Source organism: Pseudoliparis swirei, chromosome 20, assembly GCF_029220125.1.
Source record: "Pseudoliparis swirei isolate HS2019 ecotype Mariana Trench chromosome 20, NWPU_hadal_v1, whole genome shotgun sequence".
Lineage (NCBI taxonomy): Eukaryota > Metazoa > Chordata > Actinopteri > Perciformes > Liparidae > Pseudoliparis > Pseudoliparis swirei.
The window spans coordinates 7,647,539-7,670,969 of NC_079407.1; the positions used below are offsets into that span (position 1 = coordinate 7,647,539).

Here is a 23,431-nt window from a genome sequence, read left to right on the forward strand (position 1 = left end):
ATTTAACTTTGCGCTCCACCCCATGGCACGTTCACTAAATCTGTTCCCCCGCTGTGAAAGTTATTCCCTGCCGGAGTAGAAGAGTCTGTGACAGCTCATCTTCAACCCTCAACAACCCAAATCTGCTCTTGAGACAGTAGTTGGCGTACTGAGCCAGGGAGACAGGAGCTAACCAGTAGCCCGCTCTATCTCGCTCTCCCTCTCTCTCTCTCTCTCTCTTTCTGAGACCTGGGACACCGAGGCTAAGGGGAAAGCTCATTCCACCACAAGGCAGTTCCCTATGGCTGTGTGCAACGGAGAAAGCAAGGTCAGTGGTACGGGGACGACCCGCTGCTTTCGGTACTTTGTAGCCCGGTTGACCGGTTCCCTGTGTGAGGATTCCCGGTGTAGTCCCCCCTCACCAACGGTTAATTACAGCCTGTGTGTACCTCCAGAGGGGGGAAAGTTAGAGTGCATGCAGCGGTATCACCAGCTCTGCCGAGGAGCTCCGAATACGCTGGCGCCTGTTGCAGTATTACATGAACACGTTGCTCGTGACCGCACATGATATCTCAATTACGGGTTTCCGAAGTCTTTCACACGTTTAAAGTCTAGTCGTGCTTGCCTTCTCCCCATAGTGGATCAATCCCGGAGAGCCTTCGCCTCCACGCACCGCGTGGGTTTTTAGCTTAGCTCCGCTAACTTAGCCAGCTGCTCTGCGGGACGTGCTGCTAACAAGCTAATGGTGATTACCGCTGCTTATGCTGCCCGTGACCTAGCATGCTACACGGGGTATCGGTTAGCTAGCCCGAGCTCAGTTTGTAGTGAAAGTACTACGTACCGAAAGTCGTGTATTGCGGCTTTTCTGGCTTTCATTTTGTAAAGTGACATTGAGGCCGCGGGTTACTAGTTTATTTTACTCGGCTGCCTGACACATACTAAAAGCCAATGGACGTTAACTAACAACTTGGCTAACGTCGTCACGAAGCTAGAAGGAGCCAACTGGCGTTTAGGCGTTTAACGTTCCCTTTCCGACAACAGGAGCCACTAATGGATGTGTTAACCGCTGATTTGGTAAAGTTTGCTGTGAAACTGTCGTTTGTTGTTGTCTTATTGCGACAATGTGTTTTTAACGTTAATACGCCAGCTGAAACATCTGAAGTGATGCCTCATGCTAGTTGTTTTTAGAAAACATCTACAGCGGAAGTGTCTCAACAAACCACGTGGGATCTACCCCGTTTAACATTTTTTAGATGCATTGTCTATCAGTGACTTGACTTCTCTCTACTTCTTGTACTGACAATTGCTTCCCAAACTGAGAGATGTGCTTATATTTATAAAAATCCATACTTAAGTTATGTCATAGCGAAACAGATAACCTAGCCTTTGACTGACTTGTAGGTTTCATGTGATTCTACTGATGGGCTGACTGGTTACACCACGTTTCACAAGAGTTGACTGTCTATATTCAACGCTCACATGTCCATAATTATATTAGGCTTTATTGGGTCACATTTTCCACGAGGATGTCTGAAGTGGAGCACAGTTAAGGCGAGGAGGAGTGGGTTACCTTACCTCCACCAATCTGTCGACGTTAAGGACGGAATTAGGGAGTAATTTTCTCCGTGCTTGTCAGAATCATTCAGTAAATACTTGTGTGCATGAGAGAATGTATGTACTTGCCCGCTCGGCTCAAGACAAGCACTTGAATTAAGACTGTGTGTGTGTGTGTGTGTGTGTGTGTGTGTGTGTGTGTGTGTGTGTGTGTGTGTGTGTGTGTGTGTGTGTGTGTGTGTGTGTGTGTGTGTGTATGTCCGTTCTCAGCTGGAGATCAGCAGCACAGAGCAGAATGGCTCATATGAGGGGGCGGTGGCGATCCTGGATGCTGGGGCCCAGTATGGCAAGGTGATTGACAGACGGGTGCGGGAGATGTGCGTACGCTCTGAGATCCTCCCTTTGGAGACCCCGGCCTTCACCATCAGAGAACAGGGCTACAGGTACAGATATGAGAAGCATATGAACCAGATAATGGGTTTTTTAAAACATTGTATTATAGCATTGTTATAACATTATTTTGTCATTATGGAAGTTTTTTATAATACATTTGCCTTGATTTGTTTTTGATCTCCGTTCCTCTTCTTAGGGCAATCATCATTTCAGGAGGTCCCGCTTCAGTGTATGCAGAAGATGCCCCCTGGTTCGACCCTGCCATATTCACTATGGGAAAGCCTGTCCTTGGGATTTGCTATGGGATGCAGGTATCTATGCGCATGCATGCGTACACAGTAAACTTCTGTGATGGGAGGGTTTAACACATTCACAATGAGCAGCTGGACTTAAAGATCTTTCTACCCGGGGCTGCTATTTAGCTCTCCTGGGTCAGCTGGGCCTTCATCACCTTCTTCAAGGGCACTTTGACACAAGCTGAGGGGGAAGAAAGCATTAATTGTCCAATTTTCCAAGCTTGCTTGGAAACTAAAACCAGCAGCCATCCATTCCCTTCTCATGACAGCTGGCAGTTATCTTTGGAATCACACTAACATGTCATCTTTGTGTCCAAGTGTTAACTTTGCTCTGCGTGTGTCTTTCAGATGATGAATAAGGTTTTCGGTGGCACAGTACACAAAAAGAGTGTCAGGGAAGATGGCGTGTTCAGCATTGGACTGGACAACACTTGTTCTCTCTTCAGGTATGGTTGCTTAAGTGGATAACAAGAACATATTAACTGGAGTCTTAGACATATTTAAACATATTGAGAGTTTGGAGGAACTAGGGTTGGGCCCTCCCTCAGCATGTGGCTGCAAAGGAATGGCACATGGAGTTCATCTGACATGACTTTAATCTATTGAAGACAGCCAATGTCACTCAACCCTTAATATATGCATTCACGAAATCCCTTCTCCATCAGTCAGCAAACTTACAGTACCATCTCTTCACTTAAATAATGGAGGAAACATTGTTGTGGGCTGTATTAAAAAATGGAAAAAACTGCTGTCCAACAGGTTTGTCCAAGTGCCTAAATTACTGCATAAGCTGCAGGAGCAGTCCGGCAGTCACATATTTCCCCCTGGTTGTTACACAAATACTGCAGAGTCTAAAATAGATGGCTGCAGTCTTTTATTACTGTCTGCCTCTCACACTTAACTTGCATGCAACCAGCAAAAGCAAGCCTGTACACATTTAACATTGAACACCGCACATCTTCCTCTGACGTCGATGTGTGCGTTTATGTTCTCAGGGGCCTTCAGAAGGAGGAACTGGTCCTGCTCACCCACGGAGACAGTGTGGAAAAAGTGGCTGATGGCTTTAAAGTGGTGGCCCAATCCGGGAACATCATTGCCGGTGAGCAGCATGTGAAATGAGTTGTGACCCGTCATTAATATCATCTAAATTTAGATTGTCGTCATAGACTCTCACGCAGGTCCCAAATAAACACCTTTTATTTGTTTGTCTTGATTATAAAGCCTCAGAATGTATATATGTATACACATCTGACACAGCCTGTGAGAAGAATACTAAATCGATATTTTGAGTCTTTTTTTCTTTTTCAAGTCTATTACAAATCCTAATTTAGTTTGAAGTGTCATTCAAAGAGGATAAATAGCTATGTTAACAGTCCTTTGCCACTTCTGATGTACCCACCAGGGATTGCTAACGAACAGAAGAAACTGTATGGGACACAGTTTCACCCTGAAGTTGACCTGACCGAGAGAGGCACTGAGATGCTGCGGAACTTCCTGTTCGAGATTGCAGGATGCACCAGTACATTTACTGTACAGAACCGCCAACAGGTCTGCATCGACGACATCAAAGAAAAAGTAAAGAAGTCTAAAGTGCTGGTGAGTAAAACTGCACAACGTTTCATGAATGTGTGCCTTCTAATCCAAACATTTTTAGGGCAGACAAAGAAAAACAAAAGCAGAAAAAGGAACCAAATAATTTCTCAGCACATTTGAACCAACAATGGGAGATGGTTTGACTGAAGTCAAAAGCTGGGTTGCTGATTGTGATATTTAGTAGCCACTTAGGAAGTTGTGACAGCAGTAGCAGCAGCAGTGGTGGGAAGCAAAGTAGAACCAATTAAACTCTCAAATGAAACCCAGTTTTATCTGAAAAGAGGTAATCGACTCCCTGAGCGCAGTCTAACTGGGCTTCATCTCGAGGGATTTTGAAGGCAATAAATGAGTGTAAGAAATGACCTCAAGGCACATGATTTATATTTAAAGTAATGCATGCAGCCTCTGTTTCTTGTTCTTTAACTACAGTCTCAATGATACACGTTTCACTGTACTCTGTCGTCCATTTGGCGGTGTGAGTCACAAAGGTTAATAGTCAGCTAATATAAGTAAAGAAGTGTCATGGCTGTAGTCCTTTCTTTCTTTTTGATCGGGTTGACATTGCCTAATATTTTACAGCCTGCTATCAGACAACACATTAGATACAGTCTGTCAAACACAACATGACCAACGCATCGGGAGGCCGACGTAAAACTAGATTAGACATGCAGTTGTTTAGCGAGAGAGTGGGGAGAGAATTCCAGCAGAGGCTGGATGTCACTGCTAAACTATGTGACTGCAGTTCGTGACTGTTTCTAATGTTTTATTCAGGTGCTGCTGAGTGGCGGGGTAGACTCAACAGTTTGCACAGCTCTCCTGAACAAAGCGCTAAACCAGGACCAGGTGATAGCCGTTCACATCGACAACGGCTTCATGAGGAAGAGAGAGAGTCAGAGTGTGGAGGAGGCCCTCACCAAGCTGGGCATCAAACTCAAAGGTAGGGACTAGGGCTGCAACAACGAATCGATGATTAAAATAGTTGGCAACGAATTTCATGATCGATTCGTTGTGTCGCGCGATTATTACGGCGCTCAATAAGTCGCGGAGTATAAAAACAGTTGAGTTAAGCGCAGGAGAAACGAGAGCGGAGCGGAGAGAGAGGAAAGACAGAACGCTGCGTTGTGAGAGCCAATCAGTGCTGAGCTGCTTCGCTGTTGATGAATCTAATTGGCTGCTGCTGCCCTCGTGGCGCTGGATGCGGAAGTCATTCACGTAGTCGGAGACATTCACGGAGCTAAGTGCGCCTAAGGGTGACGTTATGAACCCCGACACCAGGGTGCTACGACGTGTGTGGCATTTCCACAAGACGTAAAACGGAGAAAAGTGGTTATTTATTCCGTGGCGGATGGCGGAAAATATTTTTCCACGGAGAAAGGAAACAGAGATAAGCCACGCCCCCTCACCGTATGAGGCGTTTAATCCATAAATAGCCAACTCAGGAGAGTAAACCGCTGTCAGTCTGGTTGTGACAGGGTTCATCCACATGCTGACCAGTGAACAGGGTTCATCACCATGGTGACCAGTGAACAGGTTCATCCACATGCTGACCAGTGAACAGGTTCATCCACATGCTGACCAGTGGATCTCCAGGACCTTTCCAGGACTTTAAACCAAATTTCCATGATTAAACATTTTGTGAACTCTGTCTATACGTGACAAAGTGAGAAGATGTAGTATTTAAACTAATAATGAGAATTCCAAAGCATACCGTATATATACCGTGTAAATTAACATTTGAATATAACACATTTGCATTACTTTTCCAATTATTTGGGGATTATATATATTTTTAATTACATTTCTAGGCCTGCTAATAGCCATTTAAAAATCCCATGACTTTTCCAGGTTTTCCATGACCGTACGGACCCTGTTTTGAATAAAGGGTTGAAAATTAAAGTTTTTTATCCGATTAATCGATCAAATAATCAACCGATTAATCAATTATCAAAATAATCGTTAGTTGCAGCCCTAGTAGGGACCAACGTCCTGGTGTTCTATATCAGTTGGGCTGGTACAACGAGACTTTACGAGTGAAGGGAGTGCGTCCTTTATACTTGTTATTGCAGTTTATAGATAGATGGTTACTTTAGTAATCCTGCAAGTTGACATTTCTTCGCTACAGCAGCATTTACACAAACAGGTATGCAATGAAAAATGCACAATATATTTAAAAAATAGAATAATAAGAAAAATGCACAGTATCTACAAAGATACTGCTATTTTATTAAATTAACTAATAAAATAAAATGGTAGTGCCAAGATGTAGCCAAACAAACAACAGTTTGTTATTGCAATGGGCATGAAGGATCTCCTCTATCTGTGCTTGTGGAAACGTACTTGGAGGACTCTGTTGGAGAACGTGCTCCGCTGTCCCTGCAGTAACAGTGGTGAGGGGGGTCCGGGTTATCCAATATGGATAATCATTTCTTCAGTGTCGTCTCCACCACCTTCTCCAGACTGTCCAGTATGCAGCCAATGATGGAGCCGGCCTTCTTGGGTAGTTGTTAGAGATGCACCGATCAGGTTTTTGGTGCCGATCACCGATCACTGAAATCAGTATCTGCCGATCTGATAATACCGATCACCAATCACGGTGTCGATTGAAGCATTCTATTTATTGTGTAGCATTATTGCCTAGGACTGAGGAAATACATATATAAAGCACCTCAAACATTAAAGAAATTACCGATTTCTTTAAACATTTAGGACTTTTACTTTGAAAAATGCCCTAATTGATACATTAAAATTGATTGATTGCTATTGTAGGGGATTTCAGATATGTATGGAACACATCTGCATTATTCATTTCCTGGAACTCTTGGGGAAATCTATTTACAGGACTTTTTTTATAAACTCTTCCTTGGTACAGTAAAAATGTTTTAATGTTAGCATAATTTAAGCTAAATCTCAGAAAAGATCTATAATGATACAAAATCAGTTCATTGTTTACTTTTATATGTTCGTGTATGATTTGTCGACATCTTATTTTGATAAACGGATGTTGTTTCACGTGGTTCTTTTCGCTAACTTTGCACAACCGGATGTTGTCAATTAAATCCTTCCGCTAACTTTATCAAAACCCTCGCGCTCCCGATCGAATGCGTTTACCGTGAGCATCAGTCTATAGGGGCTCAGACATGTGAGAGTCGGCTGAGTCGACCCAGAGATTCAACTCGGGGGACGGGGACGCCGCTCGGTGCGTGAGGATCCCCTCGTGGACCTCTCACTCTGCGGCCCTCGCCGGGCGCATCGTCTCCGTTGCGGTGCGCGGCGATTGAAACGTCTGATAGTTCTCGCAGATGTTACGTCATCTGATCGGCCGTTTTGAGAACGCCGATCAAAACCGATAATGGGAATATCGGCCGATATGGATCGGCGCCGATCAGATCGGTGCATCCCTAGTAGTTGTCATTATATTTTAACAGACTGTAAATGACGAATTGGTATCCAAATGAAATCTTTCTCTTTCTGCTCTAAAATGTCACTTTATTTAGTGGTGAACGCAGCTCACACCTTCTACAACGGAACAACAAGTCTCCCCATCTCTGAGGAGGACAGGACGCCACGAAAACGCATCAGCAAGACTTTGAATATGACGACCAACCCAGAAGAGAAAAGGAAAATCATCGGGGATACATTTGTCAAAGTGAGTATTTGTTCTTAGCGTCTTTGTTATACATCACTTTTTTATTTCAACCTGCCAGCTTGACTGCCTAACACGTCGTCAGTTATCACATTGTCAGCTCAGCTGAATTCTTGCCAACGTGGCTGGTTTATGTTTTCTTTAAGTTACTACTCCACTGTTGTATCTGACGATTTGCATTCCGTTGCTTCACAGGTGGCAAATGAAGTTATAGGAGCGCTGAATCTGAAGCCTGAAGAGGTTTTCCTGGCCCAGGGTACCTTGCGGCCCGATCTCATTGAGAGCGCCTCTCATCTTGCCAGCGGCAAGGCGGAAGTCATCAAAACGCATCACAATGACACTGAGCTCATCCGCAAACTCCGAGATGAGGTAATGCACATGTACACATCCACACAAATACTATGAGGACGGCTAACGGCTAAGCATCGTTCACTTTTTTTAATTACCTTTTTTTCTTCTTGACATCCCCTTGTAAGGGCTTCTTTCTCCAACAGTTGTTCAGTGTCTCGAAGGAGCACTGAATCTTCATTCATTCTTATCCTTATGAGCTGTTTACTGCTCACGTTCTATTTATTGTTTTTGTCACACTCAATATACTTTTATATCAACGCACAACAATGCAACAGCTAAGCATGTACCTCACTCTGCTTTAATGCTGATTCCACTCCTTTGTGATCCTCCAGGGAAAAGTAATCGAACCACTGAAAGATTTCCATAAAGATGAGGTCAGAGCGCTGGGGAGAGAGCTGGGCCTGCCAGAGGAGATTGTCTGCCGACACCCTTTCCCTGGCAAGTACATAAACGCATGCCAACCATGTGACCGCGCTGACGAAAGGGATTATTCATATCATGTTTAGTGATTTTATTGCTACCATTTTCTCCTGTCTTGACACGTCTCTTTTCCCTCATGTACTCGTTTACTCGATGAATCAGACTGACTCAAAACTGTCCTCACGTTGCTCCCATATTTGCTAACGGAAGGTGCACCTCCTCTCCGCTTTGTTTTTTTTAGGTCCAGGTTTAGCCATCAGAGTGATTTGTGCAGAGGAGCCCTTCGTCTGTAAGGACTTTGCTGAAACAAACAACATCCTTAAAATCATCACAGACTTCTCTGCAAGTGTCAAGAAGGTCAGCTCAATACAGAGTCATACATATCAGGTCACAGATATCTGCTGTCCTGTGTTTTAGGAAAATGGCATAAACAGGATCACAATTCATATGTTTGCAACTACTGGCAGGAAATGAACCACTGTGAATATGGCTCTTTTTCTGCAGTTTGTATGTTGCATGCACATTTTCGTATACAAATGTATTTACTGGATGACAAATATTAGAGGTAGCACATAGATCCAAACAAATCCAAGATGGATGGAGGATTACCACTTCCAATAGAACCAGGGGAGCCACCAAGTATTCCAACTCAATTATTATTATTAGTATAACTCGACTTTATTATATGTATTACTGTGTATTGACCCAGCAGCATGTTCCCTCCAGTTATTGGCAACGATATTCATTTTTCACACAAACTAGCAATAAAATGCATGATTTTGAACTAAAAATTCTCTCTCTTGCTCTCTCTCTCTCCCTCTCTCCTCCAGCCCCATGTGTTGCTGCAGAGAGTCAAGTCGTGCATATCAGACGAGGAGGAAGAGAAGCTCCTGCAGATCACCAGCCTTCATGCACTCAATGCCTTCCTGCTGCCCATCAAAACGGTCGGCGTCCAGGTAAACTAGCGGTTCAACCGATTCCTCAAATCGAACTCATCGCACTGAATTTTTGTGCGTTGTCTTTTTTCGCTGTCCCGAAAAATCTGGTAAGATGGGCTTTACTGACAATTTGAAGGGTATTAAGGTCCACACATTCCTACGGTCTACATCTTCTGTCTCGCATGATGTGAGTAATGCTTCAGCCCGAATGCTTTAATCTGCAGTCCAAATAGTTTTAAAGCAGACGTGCTGCAGTGGCTTCTTCTTCCAAGGCCAAGTGGAAGTTAAAGAGAGCAGTTTGTAGGTTGAGCCAAACGTAGCTCATTTGTTCAGGAGTGGGTGGGTTCACATGTATGCCGAGGCCTTTAGAAGGAAGCGTGAAGCAGTGTGTCTCATTTTGTGCCGTTTGTCTCGCTGCGTTCTAACTATAATCTAGTGGTTAACCACGAGACATACCCACCCACACAAAGCCTCTGTTTCTTTATTTTTAACTTGTTTGTGTGTCTCTTTTTTTCTTTTTCTATTCTTTTTTCAGCCAAGGGATCGGTCTGTTGTAAATATTGTGACACGTTTTAGTTTTCCCCTCAACTTTTCCAGTAATGTAAATGGACCTGTACTGTTTCGCAGTGACTGGGTGTGGGCGTGTCCTAGTACTTCCTGTTTGAGTTTTAAATCACCCATAACCTCAAATTGTGGGTCAGACAGGAGACTGTGGACTCACACAGGCAGCATTTATTTCTGGGGAGTTTGTTGGTAGTGAACACGGACAGATGTGATCTGTACACTTTATTTGAAGAAACTTCACGGTTTTATTTAGGGCTGCAACATCGAATCGATAAAAATCGATTATTAAAATAGTTGGCAACGAATTTCATTATCGATTCGTTGTGTCGTGCGATTATTACGGCGCTCAATAAGTCACGGAGTATAAACAAAGTTGAGTTGAGCGCAGAGCGGCGCAGGAGAAACAAGAGTGGAGGGAGGCGGGCGCTGCGTTGTGAGAGCCAATCAGCGCTGAGCTGCTCCTCTGTTGATGAATCTAATTGGCTGCTGCTGCTCACGTGGCGCTGGATGCGGAAGTCATTCACGCAGTCGGAGACATTCACGGAGCTAAGTGCGCCTACGGGTGACGTTATGAACCCAGACACCAGGGCGCTACATGTCACGACGTGTGTGGCATTTCCACAAGAGTATAACATAGAAAACGTGGTTATTAATTCCGTGGCGGATAGCGGAACATATTTTTCCGCGGAGAAAGGGCAGAGTTAAACCTCCCACTCCCTGTGGTGCTGCGCGCTGCGTGTGCAGAACATATTAACGGAGCGGGCAGCGTGCGCTCTGATCGCTCTTTAATGAAGTATCGATACTAAAAATATGCTAAATCACATCGTTTTTAACGTGCGGGTACTTTGTTAGCATCGCTACACCGTGCAGCGTGACAGCAGCAGATGTAGCGGACTAACATTCAAGCTAACCTAACTTCCCAAACGCTGTGGACATCTGAACGCTGATTGGCCGAGACGCGACACGTCCATCAAAGATGTTTTATTGCGAAGAGCACCACTTCACATTTTTTCCGCGTCTCACTGTAATCTCAACGGCAGCGGGCCAGGTGAAAAAAATAATGACTCGGAACGCGTCTCTGATATTGTTCAGGGGGCCACATGGGGACCACTGCTCAGGAGAGGAGAGCTGTCAGTCTGTTTGTGACGGTTCATCACCATGGTGACCAGTGGATCTCCAGGACCTTTCCATGACTTTAAACCAAATTTCCATGATTAAACATTTTGTGAAAACTCTGTCTATACGTGACAAAGTGAGAAGATGTAGGATTTAAAATAACAATGAGAATTCCAAAGCATACAGTATATATTCTGTGTAAATTAACATTTGAATGAAACAAATTTGCATTACTTTTCCAAATATTTTGGGATTTTATTTTTTTTCAATTACTTTTCTAGGCCTGCTCATAGCCATTTAAAAATTCCATGACTTTTCCAGGTTTTCCATGACCGTACGGACCCTGTTTTGAATAAAGGGTTGAAAATTAAAGTTTTTTAAATCCGATTAATCGATCAAATAATCAACCGATTAATCGATTATCAAAATAATTGTTAGTTGCAGCCCTAGTTTTATTATTTGAAAAGGAAATGTTTAGAAGTTCAAACATGGGCCGTACATCAATCTAACTTTTGTGTTCTCTGGTTTTTTCTCTCCGTTTTTCTAGTAAGCCTAATTTATAAATGACTGTAAAAATACATCTTCTGTCTCAGGGGGATTGCCGGTCCTACAGTTACGTGTGCGGCATCACAAGTAAAGAGTCGCCACACTGGGAATCTCTCATGTTCCTGACCAGACTCATCCCTCGCCTGTGCCATAGTATCAATAGGTAATACACCGCCCTGCTGTCCATGGCTCCCATGTGATATGCCACAGTAGACACGGTGTGTAATTTGTTGGCACTCATCCATTCATTCATGTCTCTCTTTTTTTCCAGAGTCGTGTATGTCTTTGGCTCTCCAGTGAAAGAGCCGCCTACAGACATTACCCCGACCTTCCTGACCACAGGCGTGCTGAGCACACTCAGACAGGCTGACTTTGTCGCTCACTCTATCCTTAGAGAGTCTGGTAAGTGTGTGTGTGTGTGTGCAACTTGAGTAAATACAATAAAATGCAACTACAGATCTATTTTAACCCTGTAGCTGCTCTAGAGCCAAAGCCTTGTATTAATATGTCCATATACGTTTTAAGAATAGTCTACGTGTCTGCATACCTGCATCCACATGAGGAATTTAACGTTTCCCCAGAGGCAAACCACATACTGGTTCGTGTGATATGTCTGTTCTCGACTGTCTGGGGGTTCACTCAGTAATTCAGGGTGGATTTGAAGATCATTTTGTCCACATTTGATATTGTATAAATGATCCATAAGAGTATGATGTCGTCCTTTTTGCTTCATAAAGATATTTAAAAAGCCATTTTTTCTAATTTGTTTTGTTATTGCCTCAATCTGCCATACAGACAGACATGATTTAATCAATTAAAAAATATATATACAAATTTTTGGACAGTGAAACAATTTTTTTGTTTCAAAAAAGAAAAGTTGTTATAGCTGCAATGAGAAAATGTTCTCTCTTGCAGGCTATTCCAGTAAGATCAGCCAGATGCCGATCATCTTGACCCCCCTGCACTTTGACCGCGACTCTTTGCAAAAACAACCCTCCTGCCGGCGCTCTGTGGTGATCCGCACCTTCATCACCAATGATTTCATGACCGGCATCCCTGCCACGCCAGGAAACCACATCCCAGAGGAGGTATGCCATGATTCAAGCTCTCTACTTCCTCCTGGCGTTATCTGATCGTCATGGATACTACCCGATGTTAAGGGTGTTGAGCATCATCAGCCCCAGAATGATTTAAATATTGTTTTCGCTTTACATTCTAAGAGCCGGCTGTCTTGTTTTTTCGCAGGTGGTGCTGAAGATGGTAAATGAGATCAAGAAGATCCCGGGCATCTCCAGAGTCATGTATGACCTGACCTCCAAGCCACCTGCCACCACAGAGTGGGAATAAAACACAGCATGATGTCATACCGATAGAACTCACACACACTCACACACACTCACACACAATGCATAAACACACTCAACAGATCTCAGAGGACTGGTTAATCCCCCCTCCCACCCCCTTTCCCCCGTCCCACCCCCTCCCTCTCTCTCTTCAACATTCCCATGGAAGGCAGACCTTACTGTGACGGGCGCACATGCAAAGGCGCTTCTACTCTGCCCTCCCCACCGCTCCTCCCTGGTCTTAATATTTTTGGCGATAGGGATTGATTAATGTTGGTTATTGATAATATATCGTCACTTGATCTATGTACATCAATGTGTTTCCTCTCTATAATGAAAAGGTCAATTGCTGCTTCCTGTTTTTAAGGTCAACCATGGAAGGCAAGTGGCAAGAGGTTGTGAGAAGCTCAGAAGGTGAACGTTGATATTATGCCTCAGGTTGCATTTAGGGACGAGCTGAACATGAAAACTAGCAAACGAGTGTCACAAACTACAAGAGTTCCAGCAATTGTTTTTTGTCGGATATGTTTTTAATTCACAGTTGTGGGTCAGACAATTCTCAACCTTAGACTATCCTCCATTTGTTCATTTTCAGTTGCTGCCTGTAAACTGCTACGAAGAAGGTTGATTGTTTTTAAGGTGAAAACCAAAACGGCAACCTATGTGACCAATCAATAATTTTTAAGCTTTCTGTCTTGCCAAAAGTAGAAGGCGTGGTGATGTATCACATTGTGGGCTCCTCTTGACGATCTTCTCCAGGTTACATTAGTTGACAACAGCTCTTGACTTGTTGCTGTGCCACGGTGGCCAGCGGACAACCCGGGATGAGCTTCAGTTTGGTGCCTGGTGTGCAGGGCGGTGATACGATGGGCGACTTTGTTTGTGCCTGTTCTGTTGTTTATGTTTATTTCTTGATGTGACTCGACCTGGACTTCAATGTTTCCGGAAACGAGGATATAACACTGTTTCTCTTCATGCTGCAATATGTATGCTTTTTATGAAGAATAAATATGATGAGGATTAACTATTAGCAAAATTATAAGTACAGTAGAGTTCATAACCATTGTGTACATTGCACTTGTCTTTGTATCATTATTTGGCTGCTTTTTTGTGGTGCAGGGGCACATTTTTGCACATTTTGCCTTTTTTTATTTTTCCACCCATAAAGAAAGCATTGGTGCAGAATCTTGCATCCAGTGGCAACTTCAGCTTATTTAAGTGTGTTGCTGCGAGGAGTCAAAGGTCAGATTGTCGGTCGCTATCTCTTCACTTTATCAAAAAGGCTTCGACTGCTTAATTAATTTCTGTTGTCAAAACATTAAGCACATCACAATCTCGTCTCTTCACTTAGTCCTCAGTAAATACAGAGTTCAGGTTTAACTGAGATTTTAAAGTGTATTGGAGCAATTTCACTTGGTTCTCATGACTCAGCGTTATTCTTTGTGCCTCTCATTCTCTGTTCTCTCCCTAACCTTAAAAATACTCTAATTGCAAAATGAAATGTTTTCCTAAATTGTTTTAACTGCTATTAGTCTCCCTCTGTTCTGCCTTTTATACACGTGTTTTCTGTTGCATATGTCTCCATAGAAAACGACAGCTTGATAATATTGGACACACAATTTCGTATTTGGATTTATTTGCGACGTTGATAAGATTAAGTTTTGCAATTTAATGTCTGTTCTTTTTTTTGGATGGGTTTGATTTATTTGTATTCAACTGCGCTCATTCTCCTTAGTAACGTGCCTCAAACCAAGCCACTGCATGCAGGTTCAGCTATGATAACATTTGTACAATGGAAAACTGAGCTTTAATAAAGATCTCCATGTTGAATCGTCTCCCTTCTTTAATGAGCAGTTTCTCTTCATTCAATTTCATCTCTATAGTTTTTCTTCATAGAGATTATTCATTTTTGTGTATAATAATGACAAAATACAGTGGATCAAAATAACTTTTTAAGTAAATTACAGCTTACTAGTTAATAATTCTTTCAAAAGTAGCGAAAGAACAATATTCAAATTTGGATGTTGAGTTATTGTAGAGCTTCTTTGAGGAGTTGCTTTAGTCCACACATGTTACTTTTCCTCATGTTCTTGCTATTTTTACTTTTTACTTGATTTATTGTTTAAAAAAAAAATTATGAACTGACTCCATAGAAATGAATTAGATTAAGTGTTTGTGTTTACTTCCTTCCCCGCTGCTTTAACTATCCACACGTCATTTAATTAATTTTTTTCTCCGAGTCATAACATTTCTTTTCCCCCATTGAACAGGCAGTTGAAATTATTCCACATGCTTCCATTGCAGCCTTTTGCATTATTTATATATATATATATATATATATATATATATATAGTGTTTCCCCTAGGTTTACAGGTTCAGGGCGGGGAACCGACCGACCGACCGACACAAAAACTTGAAACATGTTGGTGTTCATTTATTTCCATGACCACCACAAAGGTATGGAGGACTCAAAATGACTTAAGTATAAATAAATAAATAAATGCATGAATAAATATGGGAATAAATAAATAAATGCTTAAATAAATGTATAAATAAATGCTTGAATAAATAAATGTATAAATACAGGAATGAATAAATATAAGTTATAAATCAACAGGACATCATTAAATAAATATATTTCTACATTTCTGTATTTCTTCATTTATTTCTTTCTCTATTTATGTGTCCACACGTATTTCTTCATTTATTTATGTTTGACATTTACGTGTCCGTATATTCAAATGAGCTGGGCGGTCCGAACCTCTGTCTGAAGCATGATTGGTCACAGGAGTGTGATGCACCTGGTGTGTTGTGCTCTACTATTTCTGCCTGGCACATGAAGCTGAAGTTGTCTCGCTCAGCTAACCGTTAGCAGAAGTTAGCCTAGACAGCTTTTTGACTTCAGCCGTTTATCAATTCCAAGTACACTGAGTACAGACTCAATTCAATTCAATTCAATTCAGTTTATTTGTATAGCCCAATTTCACAAATTACAAATTTGTCTCGGAGTGCTTTACAATCTGTACACATAGACATCCCTGCCCCAAAACCTCACATCGGACCAGGAAAAACTCCCAAATAACCCTTCAGGGGAAAAAAGGAAGAAACCTGGAGAGCAACAGAGGAGGATCCCTCTCCTAGGATGGACAGATGCAATAGATGTAATGTGTACAGAAGGACAGATTTAGAGTTAAAATACATTCAATGAATATGACAGAGTGTATGAATAGTTCATAGTAGGCATATTCCACGATGGAGACCTCCACGATCCATCAGGCAGATGGCGGTGGGGAGGAGGGTGGCGGAGTCTCAACAGGACAGTGGCGTAGTCATGAGCAGGAATTCCGACCCAGACGATCCATCAGGCAGATGGGATCTATGCCGTCTCATAGGGTCCGATGACCCCATGAGACGTAAAGTCAAGGACTTCGGGAGAAAGCAGAGTTAGTAACGTGTGATTGAGAGATGAAAATTCATCCTTAAGGAGAGAAAAAGAGGAGATAGGTACTCAGTGCATCCTAAAACGTCCCCGGCAGCTATAAGCCTATAGCAGCATATCAAGGGCTGGACCAGGGCAAACCTGATTCAGCCCTAACTATAACTCTGTCAAAGAGGAAGGTCTTAAGTCTACTCTTAACGAGGTGACTGTGTCTGCCTCCCGGACTGAAATGGAAGCTGGTTCCATAAAAGGAGCTTGATAACTAAAGGCTCTGGCTCCCATTCTACTTTTTAAGACTCTAGGAACTACAAGTAGTCCCGCATTTAGTGAGCGTAGCTCTCTAGTGGGGCAATATGGTACGACAAGCTCCTTAAGATATGATGGAGCATCACCACTCGTGCTACATTGTCCTGACTCGTGCTGGTCTTTGGAGTCCAGACTCTCGAGGACGCAGGACGGTCTTTCTGGTCGTGTGACGTCACCACATCAACTGTTCTTGTTCATGAATTTACTCTAATTATTCACTGTAAAATACTTTACAGTGGAGTAGAATGTGTTGCGGTGTTCATTGTCGTATACTCCGCCCACAGTAGCCTGGTACTTGTTCCCGAATAAACGGTAATAACTATAAAACGTCTCGTAGCTTTCCATCCTGACCCAGGGTCAATATGAAGTTATGAATCTCAGTCAAATTGACGTAACGTTATCTTTTAACCCTTGTGTTGCCTTCGGGTCAATTTGACCCGATTCAATGTTTAACCCTCCTGTTACCTTTATATTTACTAACATATTTTACCCTTGAGGTCACTATGACCCCAGCTATTAAAATCTCCAGAAAATTATTAGAATTAATATTGTTTTCCAAGTTTAAGTGTGAGGTACTTTATGTTTGTTTGTTGACTCCCGAAAGAACACCGACATTAAACATTGAATCGGGTCAAACTGACCCGAAGGCGACAGGAGGGTTAATAAATAATAAACTCGTTGTGCTCTTTAGATCCTCCAAAACCTAATTATATCTCATGTTTAGCCGCTACGGAGACGTCAGAGCCAGCGGAGCATTTCAAAAAGTCCTACCGAGATCAGGCTTCTCTCAGCGGCCACACAGCGCGCTGAGCGCCCGGAGCCCGGAACTCAGAGGTCCCGCGAGCAGGACCTCAAATCTCTGTCGCATATCCTTATTAGGCTGAATCTCGATAAACCGACCACAGATTTCATGCTTAAACTACTAACTTCTCGACTGAAAACATCCTTAAATTACATTCCGTGACTCAATAACAGTAGTATTTAGAATGTAGACACGAATGCATAATACACGCTGTTCGTCTACACTGGTCCAAGTGCTAGGGATCGATTACTTCTGTCTTGCTCCCTGATTTGACCAATCCTGTTCAACAATGAGGTTCGGACCGCCCAGCTCATTTGAATATACGGACACGTAAATGTCACACATAAATAAATGAAGAAATACGTGTGGACACATAAATAGAGAAATAAATAAATGAAGAAATACAGAAATGTAGAAATATATTTATTTAATGATGTCCTGTTGATTTATAACTTATATTTATTCATTCCTGTATTTATTTATTTATTTATACATTTATTTAAGCATTCATTTATTTATTTATACATTTATTTATTCATTTATACATTTATTTAAGCATTTATTTAAGCATTTATTTATTTATTCCTATATTTATTCATGCATTTATTTATTTATTTATACTTAAGTCATTTTGAGTCCTTCATACAAAGGGTGCACGTTTTGTCACTGCAGTGGATTTTTCGGTGCTTTTCAAAGAAGAGTTCCAGAGCCTCTTGATAAGGAGAGTCAGAAACATCTGGCCCATTAATTGAAATCCGCAGGCAGGCAGCAAGATGGTCTCCTTGCAGCCTGTTGCGGATGTTTGTCTTGACCTGCAAATACATAAACTGTTAGGCTTTAAAAGTGAAAGCTGATATCTTAGAATAGTGATAGCTTACACAACAAATCCCATTGTGAAAAGTCTATATTACTCTGTTCATGGTGGAGAAGTCCCTCTCACAGTTTACACTGCTGACTGGGACTGTGAGGGCAATGGCAGCCAGCAGGCTCCTTGTTGGGTTAGGGTCAGCGACTTGTTCCATCTTCTCCACCGTGGGAGCGTTTAAAAAATGCAGATATAGCGGTTTGTTTTTCACGCGACATATTCAACGCTCTCTGCCAGCTAGTGGGAGTGTGCTCACTTGTGTGCGCAGACACGCCGGCATCGGAGCTCTGCGGCGCGCGAGACGGAGAGCCGAGAAGTGTTAACGCGACACGTAGAGACAGAAATGACATGATGCTGTGTCGAGACGATCAATAACAGACGGCTGTTTAGTTTGTTTAAAAAAAGAACAAAGACGTGCTCTTAAAGAAAAGGGACCTTAAATTACTTCTGCTGTAATCTGGCGCGATAGAGAAAATTACAGGATGGCGGGCGGAGATTTCAGGGGGGCGGGCCGCCACCCTGATGGAATGGTGGGGGAAACACTGCACTTGTGTCGAGATCCCACACGGGAAAATCAAACGGCATAACTTTTACTTTAGTTTTGACACATCACAGACGAGTCTGAGGAAGTCCTTGTAGACTGGGTGATGTGTCTGGGTACGCTGTCGTTTTATAGCTCCAACCTAACACAAGTACTTTTTCTTTGTTTGAATTTTGTTGTGATTTTAAGCCAAACTATGATGTTTTATGTATTTAACATAACCAAGTAGTGGTGTTGCCTCTGGCACTCACAGCTTCCTCTCAGTCATTGGTTCAGACGTGTCTGTCTGCCTGTGCATGTAATCATCTGTTTTTGCAAGAATCTTGGATTGAATGGCCAATTTGTGCAATTAACAGCATATTTAATTTCTTCAATCAAATTCATGCAGAGCAGTGTCAATCTTCAACTGTGGGAAAACTATGAATATTCATATATTTATATATGGGCAGATGCCCAATCCCATTGTCACAGAAGTAGGTACCTTCGTGTTTCCTAAAAACAGTCATACAAACGTAATTGTATTAAAATTATTACTTTATTAAGTAATTACAAAATTAATTGAAATTTAAAAAAACATTCATCAGTCCAAACTGCAACAATTTCATTTCCTTCCATAAACCAAGGTTTGTGTTCATTGTGTAGACCAGTGGTCCCCAAACTAAGGCCCGCGGGCCGGATACGGCCCGCCTGCACATTTAGCCCAGCCCCCTGAACAATACCAGCGACGCATTTTTTTCTTCTTTTTTCAGTCTGGCCACGCAAATCCTAGACTAGCTGCTGTCAAATAGAACGTGTGAAGATCCCGGAAAGGGTTATTAATATTTGGTTATGTGTGGCTTTCTGGAAAACAATAAATGTTTACATTTAGGCACCCCTGCGATCGTCACACTTTTTCTGTTACAAACTGACCCCCAATCAGAGAAGGGAAAAGTTATGTGGCCCTCACAGGAAAAAGTTTGGGGACCCCTGGTGTAGACGGTTGCAGGTGCACGACGACTGAAGAGGCTTCAGCTTTGTCCCAAAAGAAAAGGGGGAATACAGAAATAGAGGCGCCGCCTCCTCTTCTAGTGGGTCACAAGTTCTCAATCTTTACATTGGTTTTAAGGATATTGTTGTGTATTATACATGTAACTCTCTGTTGTGTCGCTTGTTAATAATTATTCTCCCTCTTCCTCTTCTCTAGATATGCGCCAAAATGAATGTTATACAAACTGAGACATCTCTGGTGTGTTTGATGTCGTTGAATATTGAAAGCAAACATTTTAAATTCAAACTTAAACTATAATTTATTTTCTGACTTTTAATGAGATACTCTTTTTCTGACTTCTTTGACTTACTAAACTATTACTTTTCTATTAATTAATTAATTAATTTATGATGACTTGATGCCTTTATATGGTGAACTTTACTAAAGCTTTTATATGACTTTTTAGGATGTACTATATTTGTTCTTTTTTTTTACATATATACTCAAACTTTTTTATCACTTTTTTTCCCAACTATTCGATGGCTTTGTTACGACTTTCTTATTACATTTTTTGCTGTATTGTATTATGAATTTTATGCAGCTCGCTCCGGCTCCTGTTCAGCCCTCCATTGGTCCTTAGTGGTCCCAAGTCCCCCTGGCAGTGGTCCATGTGGTTTCCTGGCTGAATTCCTGTTGCCAGAGTCCGGTATAGAGTTCGTGAATCTGGCGTAGCGTCTTCTGCTGCGAGTCTTCGCAGGAACAATGGACTTGGTGTACAGGCCTGACTCGATGTAAAAGGGAATTAAAATGGTAAACATATATACATAGATGTACATACATACATATATACACACACATATAAGTATATATTTATATATACATTCATATATATATATACATTCATACATACATATATGTTTACACAAACGAGGATTTTTTTTTGGCGGAAGGTGCAACATTTAGACATGACAAACATGACAAACAACAATCAACACGAGTCCTGGGGGTGACAGAGTCAGTCAGTGGGGGACCCGGGCTCCATTGATGAGCCCGACTGCCGACGGGAAAAAGCTTTTGGTGTGGCGGGAGGTCTTTGTCCTGATGGACCGCAGCCTCCTTCCAGAGGGGAGGGACTCGAACAGGGAGTGACCAGGATGGGAGGGGTCAGCGACAATCTTGCTGGCCCGCTTCAGTGACCTGGAGGTGAACAGGACCTGGAGGGAAGGCAGATTGTAGCCAATAACCGTCTCGGCCGAGCGGATTCAATTCAATTCAGTTTATTTGTATAGCCCAATTTCACAAATTACAAATTTGTCTCGGAGTGCTTTACAATCTGTACACATAGACATCCCTGCCCCAAAACCTCACATCGGACCAGGAAAAACTCCCAAATAACCCTTCAGGGGGGAAAAAAAGGGAAGAAACCTGCAGGAGAGCAACAGAGGAGGATCCCTCTCCTAGGATGGACAGATGCAATAGATGTAATGTGTACAGAAGGACAGATTTAGAGTTAAAATACATTCAATGAATATGACAGAGTGTATGAATAGTTCATAGTAGGCATATTCCACGATGGAGACCTCCACGATCCATCAGGCAGATGGCGGTGGGGAGGAGGAGGGCGGAGTCTCAACAGGACAGTGGCGTAGTCATGAGCAGGAATTCCACGACCCAGACGATCCATCAGGCAGATAGGATCTATGCCGTCTCATAGGGTCCGATGACCCCATGAGACGTAAAGTCAAAAGGACTTCCGGGAGAAAGCAGAGTTAGTAACGTGTGATTGAGAGATGAAAATTCATCCTTAAGGAGAGAAAAAGAGGAGATAGGTACTCAGTGCATCCTAAAACGTCCCCGGCAGCTATAAGCCTATAGCAGCATATCAAGGGGCTGGACCAGGGCAAACCTGATTCAGCCCTAACTATAAGCTCTGTCAAAGAGGAAGGTCTTAAGTCTACTCTTAAACGAGGTGACTGTGTCTGCCTCCCGGACTGAAATTGGAAGCTGGTTCCATAAAAGAGGAGCTTGATAACTAAAGGCTCTGGCTCCCATTCTACTTTTTAAGACTCTAGGAACTACAAGTAGTCCGCATTTAGTGAGCGTAGCTCTCTAGTGGGGCAATATGGTACGACAAGCTCCTTAAGATATGATGGAGCATCACCAATCAAGGCTTTGTAGGTTAAGAGAAGAATTTTAAAAGTGATTCTTGATTTTACTGGGAGCCAGTGCAGAGCAGCTAGTGCAGGAGTGATGTGATCTCTTTTCTTAGTTTTAGTGAGAACACGAGCTGCAGCATTCTGGATCAACTGGAGGGACCTAAGAGATTTATTAGAGCAGCCTGCTAATAAGGAGTTGCAGTAATCCAGTCTCAAGTAACGAACGTGAACCAATTTTTCTGCATCTTTTTGAGACAAGATGTGCCTGATTTTTGAAATATTACGTAGATGAAAGAATGCAGTCCTTGAGATTTGCTTTACGTGGGAGTTAAAGGACAAGTCCCGATCAAAGATAACGCCAAGATTCTTTACAGTGGTGTTGGATGCCAGGGCAATGCCGTCTACAGAATCCACATCACCAGATAATTGATCTCTGAGGTGCTCAGGGCCGATTAAAATTACTTCGGTTTTGTCTGAGTTTAACATCAAGAAGTTGCAGGTCATCCATGTTTTAATGTCTTTAAGACATGCTTGAATTTTACAGAGTTGGTTGCTCTCCTCTGGTTTTATCGATAAATATAGTTGAGTGTCATCTGCATAACAATGAAAGTTTATGGAGTGTTTCCTGATAATATTGCCCAAAGGAAGCATGTATAAGGTAAATAAAATTGGTCCAAGCACAGAACCTTGTGGAACTCCGTGATTAACGTTGGTGGTTATCGAGGCGTCATCATTTACAAATACAAACTGAGATCGATCTGATAAATAGGATTTAAACCAAATTAGTGCCGTGCCTGAAATGCCAATCGACTGCTCCAGTCTCTGTAACAGGATGTCATGGTCAATGGTGTCGAATGCAGCACTAAGGTCTAACAAGACCAGGACAGAGAGGAGTCCTTTATCTGCTGCCATTAAGAGGTCATTTGTAATTTTCACCAGTGCCGTCTCGGTGCTGTGGTGTTTTCTAAATCCTGATTGAAATTTCTCAAATAAACTATTATGATGTAGAAAGTCGCACAACTGATTTGCGACCACTTTCTCAAGGATCTTGGAGAGGAAGGGGAGGTTAGAGATCGGTCTGTAGTTAGCCAATACCTCTGGATCCAGAGTGGGCTTCTTCAGGAGAGGTTTAATAACAGCCACCTTGAAGGAGTGTGGTACGTGGCCTGTTAGCAGATGTTAGGATGATGCTCTGCAGCCTGCACTTGTCTTTGGCTGTGGCTGCAGGGTGCCAGACGGTGATGGAGGAGCAGATGATGGACTCAACGATGGCCGTGTAGAAGTGCACCATCATTTTCCCTGGCAGGTTGAATTTCCTCAGCTGCCTCAGGAAGAACATCCTCTGCTGGGCCTTCTTGGTGATGGAGCCGATGTTCAGCTCCCACTTGAGGTCCTGGGTGATGATGGAGCCCAGGAAGCGGAAGGACTCCACAGCGTCGACGGGGGAGTCACACAGGATGAGAGGGCGGGTGGGGCTGCATTCCTCCTGAAATCCACAACCATCTCCACTGTCTTTAGAGCGTTGAGCTCCAGGTTGTTCTGGCTGCACCAGGTCACCAGGTGGTCAGTCTCCCACCTGGAGGCGGTCTCGTCCCCACCAGAGATGAGTCCAATGAGGG

General features: G+C 42.7%; 2 protein-coding genes across 4 annotated transcripts in view; both read left to right on the plus strand.

Annotated features, from left to right (window-relative positions):
- Nucleotides 1-14,566, plus strand: gmps (guanine monophosphate synthase). 3 transcript variants are annotated; one of them, XM_056441364.1, is made up of 16 exons: nt 1-307; nt 1,804-1,976; nt 2,123-2,237; nt 2,571-2,668; nt 3,218-3,321; nt 3,625-3,818; nt 4,587-4,752; nt 7,310-7,461; nt 7,654-7,827; nt 8,142-8,247; nt 8,471-8,586; nt 9,060-9,185; nt 11,441-11,556; nt 11,665-11,795; nt 12,309-12,481; nt 12,639-14,566. In XM_056441364.1, exons 1-16 carry the CDS (start codon nt 281-283, stop codon nt 12,738-12,740), a joined length of 2,073 nt encoding a protein of 690 aa, XP_056297339.1. In that variant the 5' UTR covers nt 1-280; the 3' UTR covers nt 12,741-14,566. The 3 variants fall into 3 exon arrangements, with proteins under 3 accessions (XP_056297339.1, XP_056297341.1, XP_056297340.1); XM_056441366.1 differs by lacking the exon at nt 1-307 and adding an exon at nt 384-724; XM_056441365.1 differs by lacking the exon at nt 1-307 and adding an exon at nt 784-1,053.
- The window catches only part of LOC130210729 (vomeronasal type-2 receptor 1), a 19,151-nt gene continuing 8,830 nt past the window's right edge, over nt 13,111-23,431 (plus strand). The window contains exon 1 of the mRNA XM_056441212.1: nt 13,111-13,150. Coding sequence (XP_056297187.1) covers nt 13,111-13,150 — 40 coding nt within the window. The remainder of the gene's footprint in view (nt 13,151-23,431) is intronic.